Source organism: Panulirus ornatus, chromosome 9, assembly GCF_036320965.1.
Source record: "Panulirus ornatus isolate Po-2019 chromosome 9, ASM3632096v1, whole genome shotgun sequence".
Taxonomy (NCBI): Eukaryota; Metazoa; Arthropoda; class Malacostraca; order Decapoda; family Palinuridae; genus Panulirus; species Panulirus ornatus.
Window position 1 is genome coordinate 30,609,392 of NC_092232.1, and position 20,340 is coordinate 30,629,731.

General features: G+C 41.0%; 1 protein-coding gene across 7 annotated transcripts in view; it reads left to right on the forward strand.

Annotated features, from left to right (window-relative positions):
- Positions 1 to 20,340, forward strand: part of LOC139750309 (coiled-coil domain-containing protein 39-like) — a 512,953-nt gene that overhangs the window by 410,362 nt on the left and 82,251 nt on the right. For all 7 annotated transcript variants that reach the window (XM_071664954.1, XM_071664953.1, XM_071664952.1 and 4 more), the window contains one exon: positions 15,062 to 15,168. In XM_071664954.1, the coding sequence (XP_071521055.1) occupies positions 15,062 to 15,168 (107 nt within the window). The remainder of the gene's footprint in view (positions 1 to 15,061; positions 15,169 to 20,340) is intronic.

The window sequence follows — 20,340 nt, forward strand, 5'->3', positions numbered from 1 at the left end:
CTCTCCATGTGCCCAAACCACTTCAAAACACCCTCTTCTGCTCTCTCAACCACGCTCTTTTTATTTCCACACATCTCTCTTACCCTTACGTTACTCACTCGATCAAACCACCTCACACCACACATTGTCCTCAAACATCTCATTTCCAGCACATCCATCCTCCTGCGCACAACTCTATCCATAGCCCACGCCTCGCAACCATACAACATTGTTGGAACCACTATTCCTTCAAACATACCCATTTTTGCTTTCCGAGATAATGTTCTCGACTTCCACACATTCTTCAAGGCCCCCAGAATTTTCGCCCCCTCCCCCACCCTATGATCCACTTCCGCTTCCATGGTTCCATCCGCTGCCAGATCCACTCCCAGATATCTAAAACACTTCACTTCCTCCAGTTTTTCTCCATTCAAACTCACCTCCCAATTGACTTGACCCTCAACCCTACTGTACCTAATAACCTTGCTCTTATTCACATTCACTCTTAACTTTCTTCTTCCACACACTTTACCAAACTCAGTCACCAGCTTCTGCAGTTTCTCACATGAATCAGCCACCAGCGCTGTATCATCAGCGAACAACAACTGACTCACTTCCCAAGCTCTCTCATCCCCAACAGACTTCATACTTGCCCCTCTTTCCAAAACTCTTGCATTTACCTCCCTAACAACCCCATCCATAAACAAATTAAACAACCATGGAGACATCACACACCCCTGCCGCAAACCTACATTCACTGAGAACCAATCACTTTCCTCTCTTCCTACACGTACACATGCCTTACATCCTCGATAAAAACTTTTCACTGCTTCTAACAACTTCCTCCCACACCATATATTCTTAATACCTTCCACAGAGCATCTCTATCAACTCTATCATATGCCTTCTCCAGATCCATAAATGCTACATACAAATCCATTTGCTTTTCTAAGTATTTCTCACATACATTCTTCAAAGCAAACTCCTGATCCACACATCCTCTACCACTTCTGAAACCACACTGCTCTTCCCCAATCTGATGCTCTGTACATGCCTTCACCCTCTCAATCAATACCCTCCCATATAATTTACCAGGAATACTCAACAAACTTATACCTCTGTAATTTGAGCACTCACTCTTATCCCCTTTGCCTTTGTACAATGGCACTATGCACGCATTCCGCCAATCCTCAGGCACCTCACCATGAGTCATACATACATTAAATAACCTTACCAACCAGTCAACAATACAGTCACCCCCTTTTTTAATAAATTCCACTGCAATACCATCCAAACCTGCTGCCTTGCCGGCTTTCATCTTCCGCAAAGCTTTCACTACCTCTTCTCTGTTTACCAAATCATTTTCCCTAACCCTCTCACTTTGCACACCACCTTGACCAAGACACCCTATATCTGCTCTATCATCAAACACATTCAACAAACCTTCAAAATACTCACTCCATCTCCTTCTCACATCACCACTACTTGTTATCACCTCCCCATTTGCGCCCTTCACTGAAGTTCCCATTTGCTCCCTTGTCTTACGCACTTTATTTACCTCCTTCCAGAACATCTTTTTATTCTCCCTAAAATTTAATGATACTCTCTCACCCCAACTCTCATTTGCCCTCTTTTTCACCTCTTGCACCTTTCTCTTGACCTCCTGTCTCTTTCTTTTATACATCTCCCACTCAATTGCATTTTTTCCCTGCAAAAATCGTCCAAATGCCTCTCTTTTCTCTTTCACTAATAATCATACTTCTTCATCCCACCACTCACTACCCTTTCTAATCAACCCACCTCCCACGCTTCTCATGCCACGAGCATCTTTTGCGCAATCCATCACTGATTCCCTAAATACATCCCATTCCTCCCCCACTCCCCTTACTTCCATTGTTCTCACCTTTTTCCATTCTGTACTCAGTCTCTCCTGGTACTTCCTCACACAAGTCTCCTTCCCAAGCTCACTTAGTCTCACCACCCTCTTCACCCCAACATTCACTCTTCTTTTCTGAAAACCCATACAAATCTTCACCTTAGCCTCCACAAGATAATGATCAGACATCCCTCCAGTTGTACCTCTCAGCACATTTACATCCAAAAGTCTCTCTTTCGCACGCCTGTCAATTAACACGCAATCCAGTAACGCTCTCTGGCCATCTCTCCTACTTACATACGTATACTTATGTATATCTCGCTTTTTAAACCAGGTATTCCCAATCACCAGTCTTTTTTCAGCACATAAATCTACAAGCTCTTCACCATTTCCATTTACAACACTGAACACCCCATGTATACCAATTATTCCCTCAACTGCCACATTACTCACCTTTGCATTCAAATCACCCATCACTATAACCCGGTCGCGTGCATCAAAACCACTAACACACTCATTCAGCTGTTCCCAAAACACTTGCCTCTCATGATCTTTCTTCTCATGCCCAGGTGCATATGCACCAATAATCACCCATCTCTCTCCATCAACTTTCAGTTTTGCCCATATTAATGGAGAATTTACTTTCTTACATTCTATCACATACTCCCACAACTCCTGTTTCAGGAGTACTGCTACTACTTCCCTTGCTCTTGTCCTCTCACTAACCCTTGACTTTACTCCCAAGACATTCCCAAACCACTCTTCCCCTTTACCCTTGAGCTTCGTTTCACTCAGAGCCAAAACATCCAGGTTCCTTTCCTCAAACATACTACCTATCTCTCCTTTTTTCACATCTTGGTCACATCCACACACATTTAGACACCCCAACCTGAGTCTACGAGGAGTATGAGCACTCCCCGCATGACTCCATCTGTTTCCCATATTTTAGAAAGTTGAAAATACAAGGAGGGGAGGATTTCTGGCCCCCAGCTCCCGTCCCCTCTAGTCGCCTTCTACGACATGTGAGGAATGCGTGGGAAGTATTCTTTCACCCTTATCCCCAGGGATGATATATATATATATATATACATACACACACATATACACACATATACTCACATACACACATATACACACACACATATATATGTGTATATATATATATATATATTTTTTTTTTTTTTTTTTTTTTATACTTTGTCACTGTCTCCCGCGTTTGCGAGGTAGCGCAAGGAAACAGACGAAAGAAATGGCCCCAACCCCCCCCCCCCCATACACATGTACATACACACGTCCACACACGCAAATATACATACCTACACAGCTTACCATGGTTTACCCCAGACGCTTCACATGCCTTGATTCACTCCACTGACAGCACGTCAACCCCTGTATACCACATCGCTCCAATTCACTCTATTCCTTGCCCTCCTTTCACCCTCCTGCATGTTCAGGCCCCGATCACACAAAATCTTTTTCACTCCATCTTTCCACCTCCAATTTGGTCTCCCTCTTCTCCTCGTTCCCTCCACCTCCGACACATATATCCTCTTGGTCAATCTTTCCTCACTCATTCTCTCCATGTGCCCAAACCATTTCAAAACACCCTCTTCTGCTCTCTCAACCACGCTCTTTTTATTTCCACACATCTCTCTTACCCTTACGTTACTTACTCGATCAAACCACCTCACACCACACATTGTCCTCAAACATCTCATTTCCAGCACATCCATCCTCCTGCGCACAACTCTATCCATAGCCCACGCCTCGCAACCATACAACATTGTTGGAACCACTATTCCTTCAAACATACCCATTTTTGCTTTCCGAGATAATGTTCTCGACTTCCACACATTTTTCAAGGCTCCCAAAATTTTCGCCCCCTCCCCCACCCTATGATCCACTTCCGCTTCCATGGTTCCATCCGCTGACAGATCCACTCCCAGATATCTAAAACACTTCACTTCCTCCAGTTTTTCTCCATTCAAACTCACCTCCCAATTGACTTGACCCTCAACCCTACTGTACCTAATAACCTTGCTCTTATTCACATTTACTCTTAACTTTCTTCTTCCACACACTTTACCAAACTCAGTCACCAGCTTCTGCAGTTTCTCACATGAATCAGCCACCAGCGCTGTATCATCAGCGAACAACAACTGACTCACTTCCCAAGCTCTCTCATCCCCAACAGACTTCATACTTGCCCCTCTTTCCAGGACTCTTGCATTTACCTCCCTAACAACCCCATCCATAAACAAATTAAACAACCATGGAGACATCACACACCCCTGCCGCAAACCTACATTCACTGAGAACCAATCACTTTCCTCTCTTCCTACACGTACACATGCCTTACATCCTCGATAAAAACTTTTCACTGCTTCTAACAACTTGCCTCCCACACCATATATTCTTAATACCTTCCACAGAGCATCTCTATCAACTCTATCATATATATATATATATATATATATATATATATATATATATATATATATATATATATATATATATACATATGAAAAATGTAAGAAATAATCAGGAAACTGAAACTTCTATCTTGAAATGAAATTAAAAAAATGAATGTCACATTATGGTTCAACCTCTGGCTATGGAAAAGGGAAATGTATAATTTATTTACACAAACATCAATAGTAGTTTTCATCAATTTAACCACTGTATCATACTGCCTGGACCACTTCTCTTATCATGAAACTGGAATATTGGCTTATGATGTTTCTCAATTGTCTTCATTACACAAAGTACAACCATATCTTGGATACATGAGGGTAGGTAGTTGGTCATCCGCCATAAGAAAGCCTTGACAGACCAAAAGTTTATCTAGACCTCAGCTTTTCCAGTACATTCATGAAAAACACCTTTTTGCTTTCTATCTCTATCACTTTGAAAAATGCTCCTTTTGTTCACATTTCAATGAAAGAATAAGCTTCAATGTCTAAGCTACATTCTTTTCCAATTTCACTATTTTCTTGTCAGAGCACCATGTATGAAAACTATCACTCCAGTAACACAACTATAAACATTTACTTTCCCTTTAAAAATTTTAATCAAATTTTAGGGAGAATAAAAAGATGTTCTGTAAGGAGGTAAATAAAGTGCGTAAGACAAGGGAGCAAATGGGAACTTCAGTGAAGGGCGCTAATGGGGAGGTGATAACAAGTAGTGGTGATGTGAGAAGGAGATGGAGTGAGTATTTTGAAGGTTTGTTGAATGTGTTTGATGATAGAGTGGCAGATATTGGGTGTCTTGGTCGAGGTGGTGTGCAAAGTGAGAGGGTTGGGGAAAATGATTTGGTAAACAGGGAAGAGGTAGTAAAAGCTTTGCGGAAGATGAAAGCCAGCAAGGCAGCAGGTTTGGATGGTATTGCAGTGGAATTTATTAAAAAAGGGGGTGACTGTATTGTTGACTGGTTGGTAAGGTTATTTAATGTATGTATGATTCATGGTGAGGTGCCTGAGGATTGGCGGAATGCGTGCATAGTGCCATTGTACAAAGGCAAAGGGGATAAGAGTGAGTGCTCAAATTACAGAGGTATAAGTTTGTTGAGTATTCCTGGTAAATTATATGGGAGGGTATTGATTGAGAGGGTGAAGGCATGTACAGAGCATCAGATTGGGGAAGAGCAGTGTGGTTTCAGAAGTGGTAGAGGATGTGTGGATCAGGTGTTTGCTTTGAAGAATGTATGTGAGAAATACTTAGAAAAGCAAATGGATTTGTATGTAGCATTTATGGATCTGGAGAAGGCATATGATAGAGTTGATAGAGATGCTCTGTGGAAGGTATTAAGAATATATGGTGTGGGAGGCAAGTTGTTAGAAGCAGTAAAAAGTTTTTATCGAGGATGTAAGGCATGTGTACGTGTAGGAAGAGAGGAAAGTGATTGGTTCTCAGTGAATTTAGGTTTGCGGCAGGGGTGTGTGATGTCTCCATGGTTGTTTAATTTGTTCATGGATGGGGTTGTTAGGGAGGTGAATGCAAGAGTTTTGGAAAGAGGGGCAAGAATGAAGTCTGTTGTGGATGAGAGAGCTTGGGAAGTGAGTCAGTTGTTGTTCACTGATAATACAGCGCTGGTGGCTGATTCATGTGAGAAACTGCAGAAGCTGGTGACTGAGTTTGGTAAAGTGTGTGAAAGAAGAAAGTTAAGAGTAAATGTGAATAAGAGCAAGGTTATTAGGTACAGTAGGGTTGAGTGTCAAGTCAGTTGGGAGGTAAGTTTGAATGGAGAAAAACTGGAGGAAGTAAAGTGTTTTAGATATCTGGGAGTGGATCTGGCAGCGGATGGAACCATGGAAGCGGAAGTGAATCATAGGGTGAGGGAGGGGTCGAAAATCCTGGGAGCCTTGAAGAATGTATGGAAGTCGAGAACATTATCTTGGAAAGCAAAAATGGGTATGTTTGAAGGAATAGTGGTTCCAACAATGTTGTATGGTTGCGAGGCGTGGGCTATGGATAGAGTTGTGCGCAGGAGGGTGGATGTGCTGGAAATGAGACGTTTGAGGACAATGTGTGGTGTGAGGTGGTTTGATCGAGTAAGTAATGTAAGGGTAAGAGAGATGTGTGGAAATAAAAAGAGCGTGGTTGAGACAGCAGAAGAGGGTGTTTTGAAATGGTTTGGGCACATGGAGAGAATGAGTGAGGAAAGATTGACCAAGAGGATATATGTGTCGGAGGTGGAGGGAACGAGGAGAAGTGGGAGACCACATTGGAGGTGGAAAGATGGAGTGAAAAAGATTTTGTGTGATCGGGGCCTGAACATGCAGGAGGGTAAAAGGCGGGCAAGGAATAGAGTGAATTGGATCGATGTGGTATACCGGGGTTGACGTGCTGTCAGTGGATTGAATCAGGGCATGTGAAGCGTCTGGGGTAAACCATGGAAAGTGTGTGGGGCCTGGATGTGGAAAGGGAGCTGTGGTTTCGGGCATTATTGCGTGACAGCTGAGACTGAGTGTGAACGAATGGGGCCTTTGTTGTCTTTTCCTAGTGCTACCTCGCACACATGAGGGGGAGGGGGATGGTATTCCATGTGTGGCGAGGTGGCGATGGGAATGAATAGGGGCAGGCAGTGTGAATTGTGTGCATGGGTATATATGTATGTCTGTGTATGTATATATATGTGTACATTGAGATGTATTGGTATGTATATTTGCGTGTGTGTGTGTACATTGTGTATGGGAGTGGGTTGTGCCATTTCCTTCGTCTGTTTCGTTGCGCTACCTCGCAAATGCGGGAGGCAGCGACAAAGCAAAATAAAAATATATATATATATATATATATATATATATATATATATATATATATATATATATATATATATATATATATTACAGAGGTATAAGTTTGTTGAGTATTCCTGGTAAATTATATGGGAGGGTATTGATTGAGAGGGTGAAGGCATGTACAGAGCATCAGATTGGGGAAGAGCAGTGTGGTTTCAGAAGTGGTAGAGGATGTGTGGATCAGGTGTTTGCTTTGAAGAATGTATGTGAGAAATACTTAGAAAAGCAAATGGATTTGTATGTAGCATTTATGGATCTGGAGAAGGCATATGATAGAGTTGATAGAGATGCTCTGTGGAAGGTATAAAGAATATATGGTGTAGGAGGAAAGTTGTTAGAAGCAGTGAAAAGTTTTTATCAAGGATGTAAGGCATGTGTACGTGTAGGAAGAGAGGAAAGTGATTGGTTCTCAGTGAATGTCGGTTTGCGGCAGGGGTGTGTGATGTCTCCATGGTTGTTTAATTTGTTTATGGATGGGGTTGTTAGGGAGGTAAATGCAAGAGTTTTGGAAAGAGGGGCAAGTATGAAGTCTGTTGGGGATGAGAGAGCTTGGGAAGTGAGTCAGTTGTTGTTCGCTGATGATACAGCGCTGGTGGCTGATTCATGTGAGAAACTGCAGAAGCTGGTGACTGAGTTTGGTAAAGTGTGTGGAAGAAGAAAGTTAAGAGTAAATGTGAATAAGAGCAAGGTTATTAGGTACAGTAGGGTTGAGGGTCAAGTCCATTGGGAGGTGAGTTTGAATGGAGAAAAACTGGAGGAAGTAAAGTGTTTTAGATATCTGGGAGTGGATCTGGCAGCGGATGGAAACATGGAAGCGGAAGTGGATCATAGGGTGAGGGAGGGGGCGAAAATTCTGGGGGCCTTGAAGAATGTGTGGAAGTCGAGAACATTATCTCGGAAAGCAAAAATGGGTATGTTTGAAGGAATAGTGGTTCCAACAATGTTGTATGGTTGCGAGGCTTGGGCTATGGATAGAGTTGTGCGCAGGAGGATGGATGTGCTGGAAATGAGATGTTTGAGGACATTGTGTGGTGTGAGGTGGTTTGATCGAGTGAGTAACGTAAGGGTAAGAGAGATGTGTGGAAATAAAAAGAGCGTGGTTGAGAGAGCAGAAGAGGGTGTTTTGAAATGGTTTGGGCACATGGAGAGAATGAGTGAGGAAAGATTGACCAAGAGGATATATGTGTCGGAGGTGGAGGGAACGAGGAGAAGTGGGAGACCAAATTGGAGGTGGAAAGATGGAGTGAAAAAGATTTTGTGTGATCGGGGCCTGAACATGCAGGAGGGTGAAAGGAGGGCAAGGAATAGAGTGAATTGGAGCGATGTGGTATACCGGGGTTGACGTGCTGTCAGTGGATTGAATCAGGGCATGTGAAGCATCTGGGGTAAACCATGGAAAGCTGTGTGGGTATGTATATTTGCGTGTGTGGACGTATGTATATACATGTGTATGGGGGTGGGTTGGGCCATTTCTTTCGTCTGTTTCCTTGCACTACCTCACAAACGCGGGAGACAGCGACAAAGCAAAAAAAAAATATATATATATATATATATATCCCTGGTGATAGGGGAGAAAGAATACTTCCCACACATTCCTCACATGTCGTAGAAGGCGACTAAAAGGGACGGGAGTAGGGGGCTAGAGACCCTCCCCTCCTTGTATTTTAACTTTCTAAAAGGTGAAGCAGAAGAAGGAGTCACGCATATATATTTATTTTATTATTTATTTATTTTGCTTTGTCGCTGTCTCCCGCATTAGCAAGGTAGCACAAGGAAACAGACGAAAGAATGGCCCAACCCACCCACATACACATGAATATACATACACGTCTACACACGCAAATATACATACCTATACATCTCATTGTACACATATATATACACACACAGACATATACATATATACACATGTACATAATTCATACTTTCTGCCTTTATTTATTCCCATCACCACCTGGCCACACATGGAATAACAACCCCCTCCCCCCTCATGTGTGTGAGGTAGTGCTAGGAAAAGACAACAAAGGCCTCATTCGTTCACACTCAGTCTCTAGCTGTCATGTAATAATGCACTGAAACCACAGATCCCTTTCAACATCCAAGCCCCACAAAACTTTTCATGGTTTACCCCAGACGCTTCACATGCCCTGGTTCAATTCATTGACAGCACGTCGAGCCCGGTATACCACATCGTTCCAATTCACTCTATTCCTTGCACGCCTTTCACCCTCCTGCATGTTCAGGCCCCAATCACTCAAAATCTTTTTCACTCCATCTTTCCACCTCCAATTTGGTCTCCCACTTCTCGTTGTTCCCTCCACCTCTGACACATATATCCTCTTGGTCAGTCTTTCCTCACTCATTCTCTCCATGTGACCAAACCATTTCAAAACACCCTCTTCTGCTTTCTCAACCACACTCTTTTTATTTCCACACATCTCTCTTACCCTTACATTACTTACTCGATCAAACCACCTTACACCACATATTGTCCTCAAACATCTCATTTCCATCACATCCACCCTCCTACGCACAACTCTATCCATAGCCCAGGCCTTGCAGCCATACAACATTGTTGGAACCACTATTCCTTCAAACATACCCATTTTCTTTCCGAGATAATGTTCTCGACTTCCAAACATTCTTCAAGGCTCCCAGAATTTTTGCCCCCTCCCCCACCCTATGATTCACTTCCACTTCCATGGTTCCATCCACTGCCAGATCCACTCCCAGATATCTAAAACACTTTACTTCCTCCAGTTTTTCTCCATTCAAACTTACCTCCCAATTGACTTGACCCTCAACTCTACTGTACCTAATAACCTTGCTCTTATTCACATTTGCTCTTAACTTTCTTCTATCGCACACTTTACCAAACTCAGTCACCAGCTTCTGCAGTTTCTCACATGAATCAGCCTTAAACGTTCTTTTTTTTTCATACTATTCGCCTTTTTTTTTTTTTTTTTTTTTTTTTTTTTTTTTTCCAAAAGGAGGAACAGAGAAGGGGGCCAGGTGAGTATATTCCCTCAAAGGCCCAGTCCTCTGTTCTTAACGCTATCTTGCTAATGCGAGAAATGGCGAATAGTATGAAAGAAAAGAATATATTACAAGAGGTTACAGTGGTACATTTGATCTAGTATATGCAAAAACCACAGGAAAATTAAACATAAGTTCCCAAGTACACTTTTATGTAATGATCACATAGCCAGGGGAGATATACAAGGAATAGATGTAGCTAAGATGTCATTGACGTCTTAGCTACGTTTCCTGGTTTCAAACAAAAATATGGGCTTTTACTTCTGCAGATAACCCATGGTTAATTACCAGTAGCGGAAAAACTTCACAGCTGTCAGTTACCCAGCAGTCCCTATGGTGGAAGAACTCTTATTGGAGTACATAAGAGTGTTCTCTGTGTGTCAAAAGCAGCCACAAACATGATGAAATGATGCAATTTTGATGGAAAGTAATGATTTAGAGGATTGTGATGATTTTGATTACTAAGTTATTCTATTTGGGCCATGTGGTGACAGTCAAGTGGTACAAATAGGCTCTTACTCTGACTCACAAACTTTTATACTGCTAAGGGAAACTTAAAGGAATTGCAACTGGCAGTAAAGTTCTGTGTTCTTTTTTTCTATATGTCTTTTGAAACCATGTTAATTTTTTTCTTAATTCCTTGGGTTTGCATGAATATGAAAATGGCAAAACATGGAACTGAAAGCATTAACCAGAATAGGCTCTGTTAGGTAAGATGTCACTAAAATCCACTGCAGTCATTTTTATGGAACTCTATTGTTAGTTCAGAAGAGAAGAAAGATGCTTATATCCTATTTAGTGATTGTAGGTTATTAACTCCAGCCAGTGAAGATAATAGTAAATCACGCCTCCTTTGTCACATTCGACGGGGCACAGCATTTGTTCATCTTGGACTTTTCTCTGAGGGTTTAGCTGACTACCAGATGGCCCTTCAGCTCAGTCCAGAGAGCAAGAATCTGAAAAAAGATGTCGAAAGGATACAATCTATGATGATGACTTCAACGGATTCAGGAGATTCAAATGATGACGACAGTGGATGTGATGATGATGGTGAAATCACTGCTAATGGTAACTTGTGAAGGCTTCAGTAGTCCTTTAGTGCTTCTTCCATGATATTTTTTGTAAACTGACCTTCCTGTATAAAGGTGATAAGTACTGCAATAGTTTTTGAAAAATAGTTTGATACTAGCACTTATTTTTCTTTTATTACTGTTTACAGCAAACATAACATAGTTGAAGATTCCCTACCTCAAAGGCTTTATATCAGTGAAGGAACAGATTTACCTTTATAATATTGTCCATTAAGTCTTTTAATTCTGAATGTATATAGTGACAATGCTTAACTTGGTAGTTGGCAGGTGGACCTCGGTCATCCATGCAAGCTTTATTTTGACAGTACAGTATTATATAATCTATGTATCCCTGGGGATAGGGGATTAAGAATACATCCCACGTATTCCCTGCGTGTCGTAGAAGGCGACTAAAAGGGGAGGGAGCGGGGGGCTGGAAATCCTCCCCTCTCTCTCTTTTTTTTTTTTTTTTTTTTTTTTTTTTTTTCCAAAAGAAGGAACAGAGGGGGCCAGGTGAGGATATTCCAAAAAAGGCCCAGTCCTCTGTTCTTAACGCTACCTCGCTATCGCGGGAAATGGCGAATAGTATGAAAAAAAAAAAAAAAAAAAAAAAAAAGGTTTTATTACATCTAAAGTATCTTGGAATCCCCGCATTACAGAAATAGCAGTCTTCCTTCAAGAAATCAGGAATCCTGTTTAGATGTTGAAGTCCCTTTTCTTCTGAACAGTTGCCCTGTTTATACAAAGGGTTGATCTATCCTGATATGGACTACTACTCTTATATCTGGGGTATTTCTAGTATTGAGAGAGTTGAATTGAAAGCAGTCTGACTTGTCCCGCTTGCCCTATGCCACAATGTTGTTTCACTTTCCCTTCTCTGCAGGTATTACTTTGGTTTTTGGTCCCAAGAACTGGCTGTTTGTGTGCTTCCACCACCAGCTAGACCATGTAATACTCGGCGAGCTGCTGTGTCACCTGATTACTGTGTGACCTTTGGTAACTCAAAGATGGGCTATTTTCACAAATGTTTCTTTCCATGCACCTTGAAGTTTTGGAACTTTGTACCCTCTCATGTTTTCCCAAAACTATGACCTGGCATATTTCAAAAGACAAGTTTCTTTCTTTACTTCCTCCAATATTCATAAAACCTTCCCTTGTCTCTTCTTTATCCTTTTCATTAACCTCTCTATGTTTCATTTAAGGTCCTGCCATGATGTGGACTTTTGTCCTTGGGTGGAGCCTCCAACATAAATGAAAAAAAAGTGTAAGCCTCATACTTGCATTTAGGTTTTATTTTCACACTGGATATCTCATACAATAGATTGAGATTGGAGAGATTTAGATGTGTGTTGGTACTTCATGATTACCTGAAGATTTTAAAAATTTGCCTATTTTTTTTTTAGATGATATATATTTACAAAATCCCTGAAAACCAATTCTTATTGTTATCCATGAGTCACAAGAATTCTCAATACACTGTATACCTGTCTTAAATTGTAGTGAATAATAGTTTATGTTTTGGTGTACAACCATATATTTTCTCTTAGTGGCACGTTCTGTTTTCTTTTGGATCATATTTGTGAGGAACTTAAGCTTTTGTTTGAGAAGTAGCTAAGACTAGTTTTCTTAAGTCTGTAGATCTTCAGTCCAAACATCCATAGTCCAGAAACATCCAAATTCTGAATGCCAAGTTTTTTTAGATTCCCACCAAGATGACACATGAATTTCCAGTTTAAATTTGAGAGTAGTATTCCATGCTTTTCCAGTATTTTGTTGTTTTTGCCCTTGTTCTTTCCTGGTAAGTGGAAGCCAGTGTGTTATCAACCCCCAGCACTTCATGCATATTATGCTTGTTAGAAGTTGAGAATAGGAAATTCTTTTGGCTAAATATAATGAAACAACAGAAATATAAGTTTGTTGAGCAAACGTTGTAAATTGTATGTAAGGGTATTGATTGAGAGGGTGAAAGCATGTACAGAGCATCAGACTGGGGAAGAGCAGTGTGGTTTCAGAAGTGGTAGAGGATGTGTGGATCAGGTGTTTGCTTTGAAATATGTGTGTGAGAAATACTTAGAAAAACAGACTGAATGTATGAGGCATTTATGGATCTGGAGAAGGCATTATTGGGTTGATAGAAATGCTTAATGGAAGATCTTAAGAATATATGGTGTGGGAGTTAAGCTGCTAGAAACAGTAAGATGTTTTTATGAAGGGTGTAAGGTGTGTGTATGAAAGAGAGGAGAGTGAATGGTTCTCAGTGAAGGTCAGTCTGTGGCAGGGGTGTAAAGTCATAATGGTTGTTTAATTTGTTTATGAATGGGGTGGTAAGGGAAGTAAATGCAAGATTTTTGGAGAGAGGGGCAAGTATGCAGTCTGTTAGAAATTAGAGGGTCTGGGATGGGAGTCACTTGTTGTTTGCCATTGATACAGCACTGGTAGCTGATCCAAGTGAGAAACTGCAGAAGTTGGTGACTGAGTTTGGAAGAGTTGAGGGACAAGTTGGTTGGGATGTGAGTTTGAACAAAGAAAAATTGGAGGAAGTGACGTGTTTTAGATATCTGGAAGCGGAATTGGCAGCAAATGGAACCATGGAAGCAGAGGTGAGTCATAAGGTGTGGGAGGGGGCAAAGGCCTGAGAACAATGAAGAATGTGTGGAAAGAGAGAATATTATCTCGGGAGGCTAAAATCGGTATGGTTAAAGGAATAGATAAGGTTGTGTAGAGGAGGGTGTATGTGTTGGAAATGAAATGTTTGCAGACAGTATGTGGGGTGAGGTGATTTGATTGAGTAAGTAATGAAAGAGTAAGAGAGATGTGAGGAAATAGAGTGTGGTTGAGATAGCAGAAGAGTGACAAAGAGGACATATGTATCAGAAATAGAGGGAATCAAGAGATTAGATTGGAGATGGAAGGATGGAGTGTAAAAGATTTTGAGTTGTCGGGGCCTGAACAATCAGGATAGTCATACACATGACAGCTAGGGAATGAGTGTGAGCGGATGTTCCCTTTCTTTGTCTGTTTCCTGGCACCACCTTGCTGATGCAGTGGGTGGCATTTGGGTGGGGGAGATGAGAAGAGAATGTTTATGCTATCTTTTTTCTTTTTCATCATGCATTTGTGCTGTTTCCTGTAGGGTGATTTGGTGTCAGGAATGGATGAAGGTCAACAAGTATAAATATGTACATGTGTATGTATGTGGATATGTACATATATATAGATATGTATATGTATGTGTGGATAAGTATATAAAGGTGTATATGAGTGGATGTTATCCCTGGGGATAAGGGAAAAGAATACTTCCCACATATTCCCTGCGTGTCGTAGAGGGCAACTAAAAGGGGAGGGAGTTGGGGGCTGGAAATCCTCCCCTCTCGTCTTTAATTTTCCAAGAGAAGGAACAGAGAAAGGGGCCAAGTGAGGATTTCCCTCAAAGGCTCAGTCCTTTGTTCTTAATGCTACCTCGCTAATGTGGGAAATGGCGAATAGTATGAAAAAAAATGAGTGGATGTGTCTTTCTTTGTCTGTTTCTTGGTGTTACCTCACTAACATGGGAAACAGCAATCACATATGAAAGAAAGAGTTAATGAATGTTTTTTCAGTGTTGTATATATTATATATTTACATACATGACATGTAAATAACATTTAAATGTTGGAAAACCCCACCAAAATGCTCTCTGTTCATAATCCAAAACCTGGATAGTGCTCCGTCCTAAGGCATTTGGACTAGAGATTTTCCATCTCTTTTGGTAAAGCTCTAAGATTTATGTATGATTTTATAAGCATGAAATTTTCTTCCAGAATGCACGATCTAATGAGCAGTTAAATGTGTCTCGTCTTGAAAAGGAAACTCAGAAACTACAAGCAGATGTGATCACAGTCAAAATGAGCAGCAAGAGTGCAGAAAGGTAAACATTTAGGCACTGTATTATAAGCAATGGAACAGGGGGGGCGTGAGGCTTCTGCACCCAACTTTTTATGAAAAGAATTGTAAGTGACAAGTAGAAGTGTGATTTGAAATCATCTACCCCTCCTAGTAGAAGGCACTTATGTACCTGAATATAATCAAAATATCGGGGCTATTGTATTTTTATCCCCTTCATGCTAACATGTTGTTAGTTATACATTTAATTGAAGAAGATTGGTGCCTTGTTATTAACTCTTAACCTGCAACATTCATCATTTGTCGGTCCGTGATCATTTTTGACATTTATCACCAGGGACAAGATTCCACACCATTTTTTCAATTATGCACTAAGTTTGCATTCACAAGAACACGAAATTCAACACTCCTCCAGGGCAAAACAAAGGTAATTAAAGGACTTATTTTTTTATTTTTTCAGGAGAAAGATGTGGTTGTAAGAGAAGTGAGGTTGAGAGAGAGCTGAAGAGTGTGTGCTGAAATGGTTTGACAAAGAGAATATGTGTATCAGAAATGGAAAAAAGAAGAGAGACCAAATTGGAAGAAAGGAGTGAAAAATGTTTTGAGTACTCAGGTCCAGAATATGCTGAAGGGTGATTGGCATGCATGGGATAAAGTGAATTGAAACTGTGTTATATATAGAGGGTGATGTGGTGTCAGTGGATTGAACCAGGGTATATGAAACAGAAGGGAAATCTAAGAAAGGTATTGGGGCCTTGTTGTGGTTGGGGGACTTTGCTTTCGGTGCATTGCGCATGACAGTTAGAGAATGGACGTGAGGGAATGAGGACTTTTCTTCGTCTGTCCATGACACTAATGTGGGAAGTACAAGATCCGTACAGAACCAGCTACGTACGTAATCCACCCTTCACATACACTGATACAGTCAATACAGTTAAAACTTTAAAGAACTCTACTGCAGGCCCAAACACCATTTGCTCATTTGCAATCCAAGCACTTACAGATGTCTTCATAAACTCTTTGGCCCATTTGCAGTCTAAGCACTTACAAATATTTTCAACCACTCCACTACATTCCTAACATTTAGAAACTTGCAGACATGATATCAATCCTAAAATCCTCCAGCTCACCCAGTTTCCCCTTCTCCTACCACCCTGTTTCATTTGTACACTCAATACTCACCCTGTGAAAAGCTGATCCACAACAGATTCACACAAAACATCCCAGTCTCACCCACATAGCATGGCTTCAGACCCAAACACTCTTTCACCGTGCTGCACTTTGCCTTACACATCATATCCTAAATGGATCCAACCAACCATAGCTCTCTTCCCACAGTACTAGTGGCATTACATATCTTCAAACAAACGATACCTGACACTACCATCTGCAACAATTACAAAGTGATTGGCCTTTTTCATAGCTGGCTGCCATACCAGAATCATTTTCAGTGGTTTCACCTCAAAAATAATTAAACTCTGCTGCAGTGGATTTCCCCAAGGAGTAGTCCATTCTTCAGTTCTCTTTAATCTCTTCGTATACAACTTCTTATTACCTTAAGCAAACCTCAACATGAAGGGCCTTTCTTATACAGATGACCTCACAGTTGTTAGATATTGCAGGATCATTTTGTAAATTGGAAAAAAATACAGTGAATTATCTAATGATGAAGTGGCATATGTAAAAGTGTTGTGCATGCTAGTTTGTCAAAGTTCAGCTGCTCCAAATTGGCCAAAACGATTCACCAGTGTTATCAACAATTGTGATTATGGACGAAGATGATTTGTCAAAAAAGAATGATCTTTTTGTGATAATACAACATACTTTAGACTTGGTAGAAATCCCCTAGATATTGTTGATTATCATTTTGATAAACAACAGGAGTTGATGAAAGGTAATGACTCTCTCATCAAAAGTTTTTCATCACTGTGCTATTCATTGCCATACATGTACAGACTTATCAAAACACGTAAATCAAAGTAAGACCCATTGTGAGTTCATTTTTTTTCAGTCATGTATGTTTTCAAAATGGTTAGTTTCTTTATTAAGCCCACAAGTTGGTAATATAAAATCTAATACTGTGAATAATGTAGATTTGGTTAAGCTTAATAATCTCCAAGTCGACTTTGATTTCAGATTTGCAAGTTCTGATGTGCCACCCTTATGTATGAAAGTTCCAGTTGATAACCTCTTAGAACATCTGGTGGATGCCTTGGATAATCTTAATTTAACTGTTTCAGATTTTGTTTTTTGAAATTATAAAATTGTGTATGAAAGATTGTAACCAAGTTGAGAAGAAGGGAGGGATAGGTAGTATGTTTGAGGAAAGAAACCTGGATGTTCTGGACCAGAGTGAAACAAAGCTCAAGGGTAAAGAGAAAGAACAGTTTAGAAATGTCTCAGGAGTAAAGTAAGGGGTAGGTGAGGGGACAAGTGCTAAGTAAGGAGTAGCATTATCCCTGAAGCAGGAGTTGAGGAAGTGTGTGATAGAAGTAACTTCTAGATTGATAAGGGTAAAACTGAAAGTGGATGGTGAGATATGGGTGATAATTAGTGATTATGGACCTGGCCATGAGAAGATAATGAGAGACAGGTGTTTTAGGAGCAGTTGAATAAGTGAGTCAGCAATTTTGATGTACGAGGCCGGGTATTTGATGGGTGATTTAAATGCGAAGATAAGTAATGTGGTGATGGATGGTATAATTGGAGCATATGGGACATTCAGTGTTATGAATGAAAATGATGAACAACTTGTGGATATGTGTGCTAAAAAAGGACTGGTGTTTGGGAATACCTAGTTTAAGAATGGGGATATATGCATGCATAGTGCCATTGTACAAAGGCGAAGAGGATAGAGGTGAATGTTAGAATTACAGAGACATAAGTTTGCTGAGTATTCCTGGGAAATTATATGGGAGGGTATTGATTGAGAGGGTAAAGGTATGTACAGAGCATCAGATTGGGGAAGAGCAGTGTGGTTTCAGAAGTGGTAGAAGATATTTGGACCAAGTGTTTGCTTTGAAGAATGTATATGAGAAATACATAGAAAAACACATGGATTTGTACATAGCATTTATGTATCTGGAGAAGGCATATGATAGGGTTGATAGATATGCTTTGTGGAAGGTTTTAAGAGTATATGGTGTGGGGGGGTAAGTTGGTAGAATAAAGAAAAGTTTTTACTAAGGTTGTAAGGCATGTGTACGAGTAGGAAGAGAGGAAAGTGATTGGTTCCCAGTGAATGTCGGTTTGTGGCAGGGGTGTGTAATGTTTCCGTGGTTGTTTGATTTGTTTATGGATGGGGTGGTTAGGGAGGTGAATCCAAGAGTTTTGGAGAGAAGGGCAAGTATGCAGTATGAGAGGGCTTGGGAAGTGAATCAGTTATTGTTCGCGAATGATACAGCGGTGGTGGCTGATTCGTGTGAGAAACTGCAGAAGCTGGTGACTGAGTTTGGTAAAGTGTGGGAAAGAAGAAAACTGAGGGTAAATGTGAATAAGAGTAAGGTTATTAGGCACAATAGGGTTGAGGGACAAGTCAATTAGGAGGTAAATTTGAATAGAGAAAAACTGGAGGAAGTGAAGTGTTTTAGATATCTAGGAGTGGATTTAACAGCGGGTGGAACCATGGAAGCGAAAGTGAGTCACAGGGTGGGGGAGGGGCGAACGTTCTAGGAGCGTTGAAGAATGTGTTGAAGGTGAAACATTATCTCAGAGAGCAAAAATGGGTATGTTTGAAGGAATAGTGGCTCCAACAATGTTATATGGTTGTGAGGCATGGGCTATAGATAGGATGTGCGGAGGAGGGTGGATGTGTTGGAAATGAGATGTTTGAGGACAATATATGGTGTGAGGTGGTTTGATCGAGTAAGTAATGAAAGGGTAAGAGAGATGTGTGGTAATTAAAAGAAAGTAGTTGAGAGAGCAGAAGAGGGTGTATTGAATTGGTTTGGTCACATGGAGAGAATGAGTGAGGAAAGATTTACAAAGAGGATATGTGTGTCAGGGACAGAGGGAACGAGGAGAAGGGGGAGACCAAATTGGAGGTGGAAGGATGGAGTGAAAAAGATTTTGAGTGATTGGGGCCTGAACATGCAGGAAGGTGAGAAGCGTGCAAGGAATAGAGTGAATTGGAATGATGTGGTGTACCAGGGTCGACGTGCTGTCAGTGGATTGAACCACAGCATGTAAAGTGTCTGAGGTAAACCATGGAAAGTTTAGTTGGGCTTAGATGTGGAAAGGGAGCTGTGGTTTCGGTGCACTACACATGACAGCTAGACACCAAGTGTGAACGAATGGGGCTTTTGTTGTCTTTTCCTAGCGCTACCTTGCTAGTTTGGTAAGCAGAGAAGAGGTAGTGAAAGCTTTGCACAAGATGAAAGCCGGCAAGGCGGCAGGTTTCGAAGGTATTGCTGTGGAATTTATTAAGAAAAGGGGTGACTGTGCTGTTGACTGGTTGGTGAGGATATTAGATATGTGTATGGTTCATGATGAAGTGCCTGAGGATTGGTGGAATGCATGTACAGTGCCATTGTACAAAGGCAAAGGGGATAAAGGTGAGTGTTCAAATTACAGAGGTATGAGTTTGTTGAGTATTCCTTGGAAATTATATGGGAGGGTATTGATCGAGAGGGTCAATGCATGTACAGAGCATCACACTGGGGAAGAGCAGTGTGGTTTCAGAAGTGGTGTAAGATATGTGGATCAGTTGTTTGCTTTGAAGAATGTATGTGAGAAATACTTAGAAAAGCAAATGGATTTCTGTGTAGCATTTATGCATCTGGAAAAGGCATATGATACGGTTGATACAGATGCTCTGTGAAAGGCATTAAGAATATATGGTGTGGAAGTTAAGTTGCTAGAAGCAGTGAAAAGCTTTTATCGAGGATGTAAGACATGTGTACAAGTAGGAAGAGAGGAAAGTGATTGGTTCCCAGTGAATGTTGGTTTGCAGCAGGGGTATGTGATGTCTCCATGGTTGGTTAATTTGTTTATGGATGGGGTTGTTAGGGATGTGAATGCAAGAGTTCTGGAGAGAGGGGCAAGTATGCAGTCTGCTGGGGGTAGGAGGCTTGTGAAGTGAGTCAGTTGTTGTTCACTGATGATACAGTGCTGGTGGCTGATTCGGATGAGAAACTGCAGAAGTTGGTGACTGAGATTGGTAGAGTGTCTGAAAGAAGAAGCTGAGTAAATGTGAATA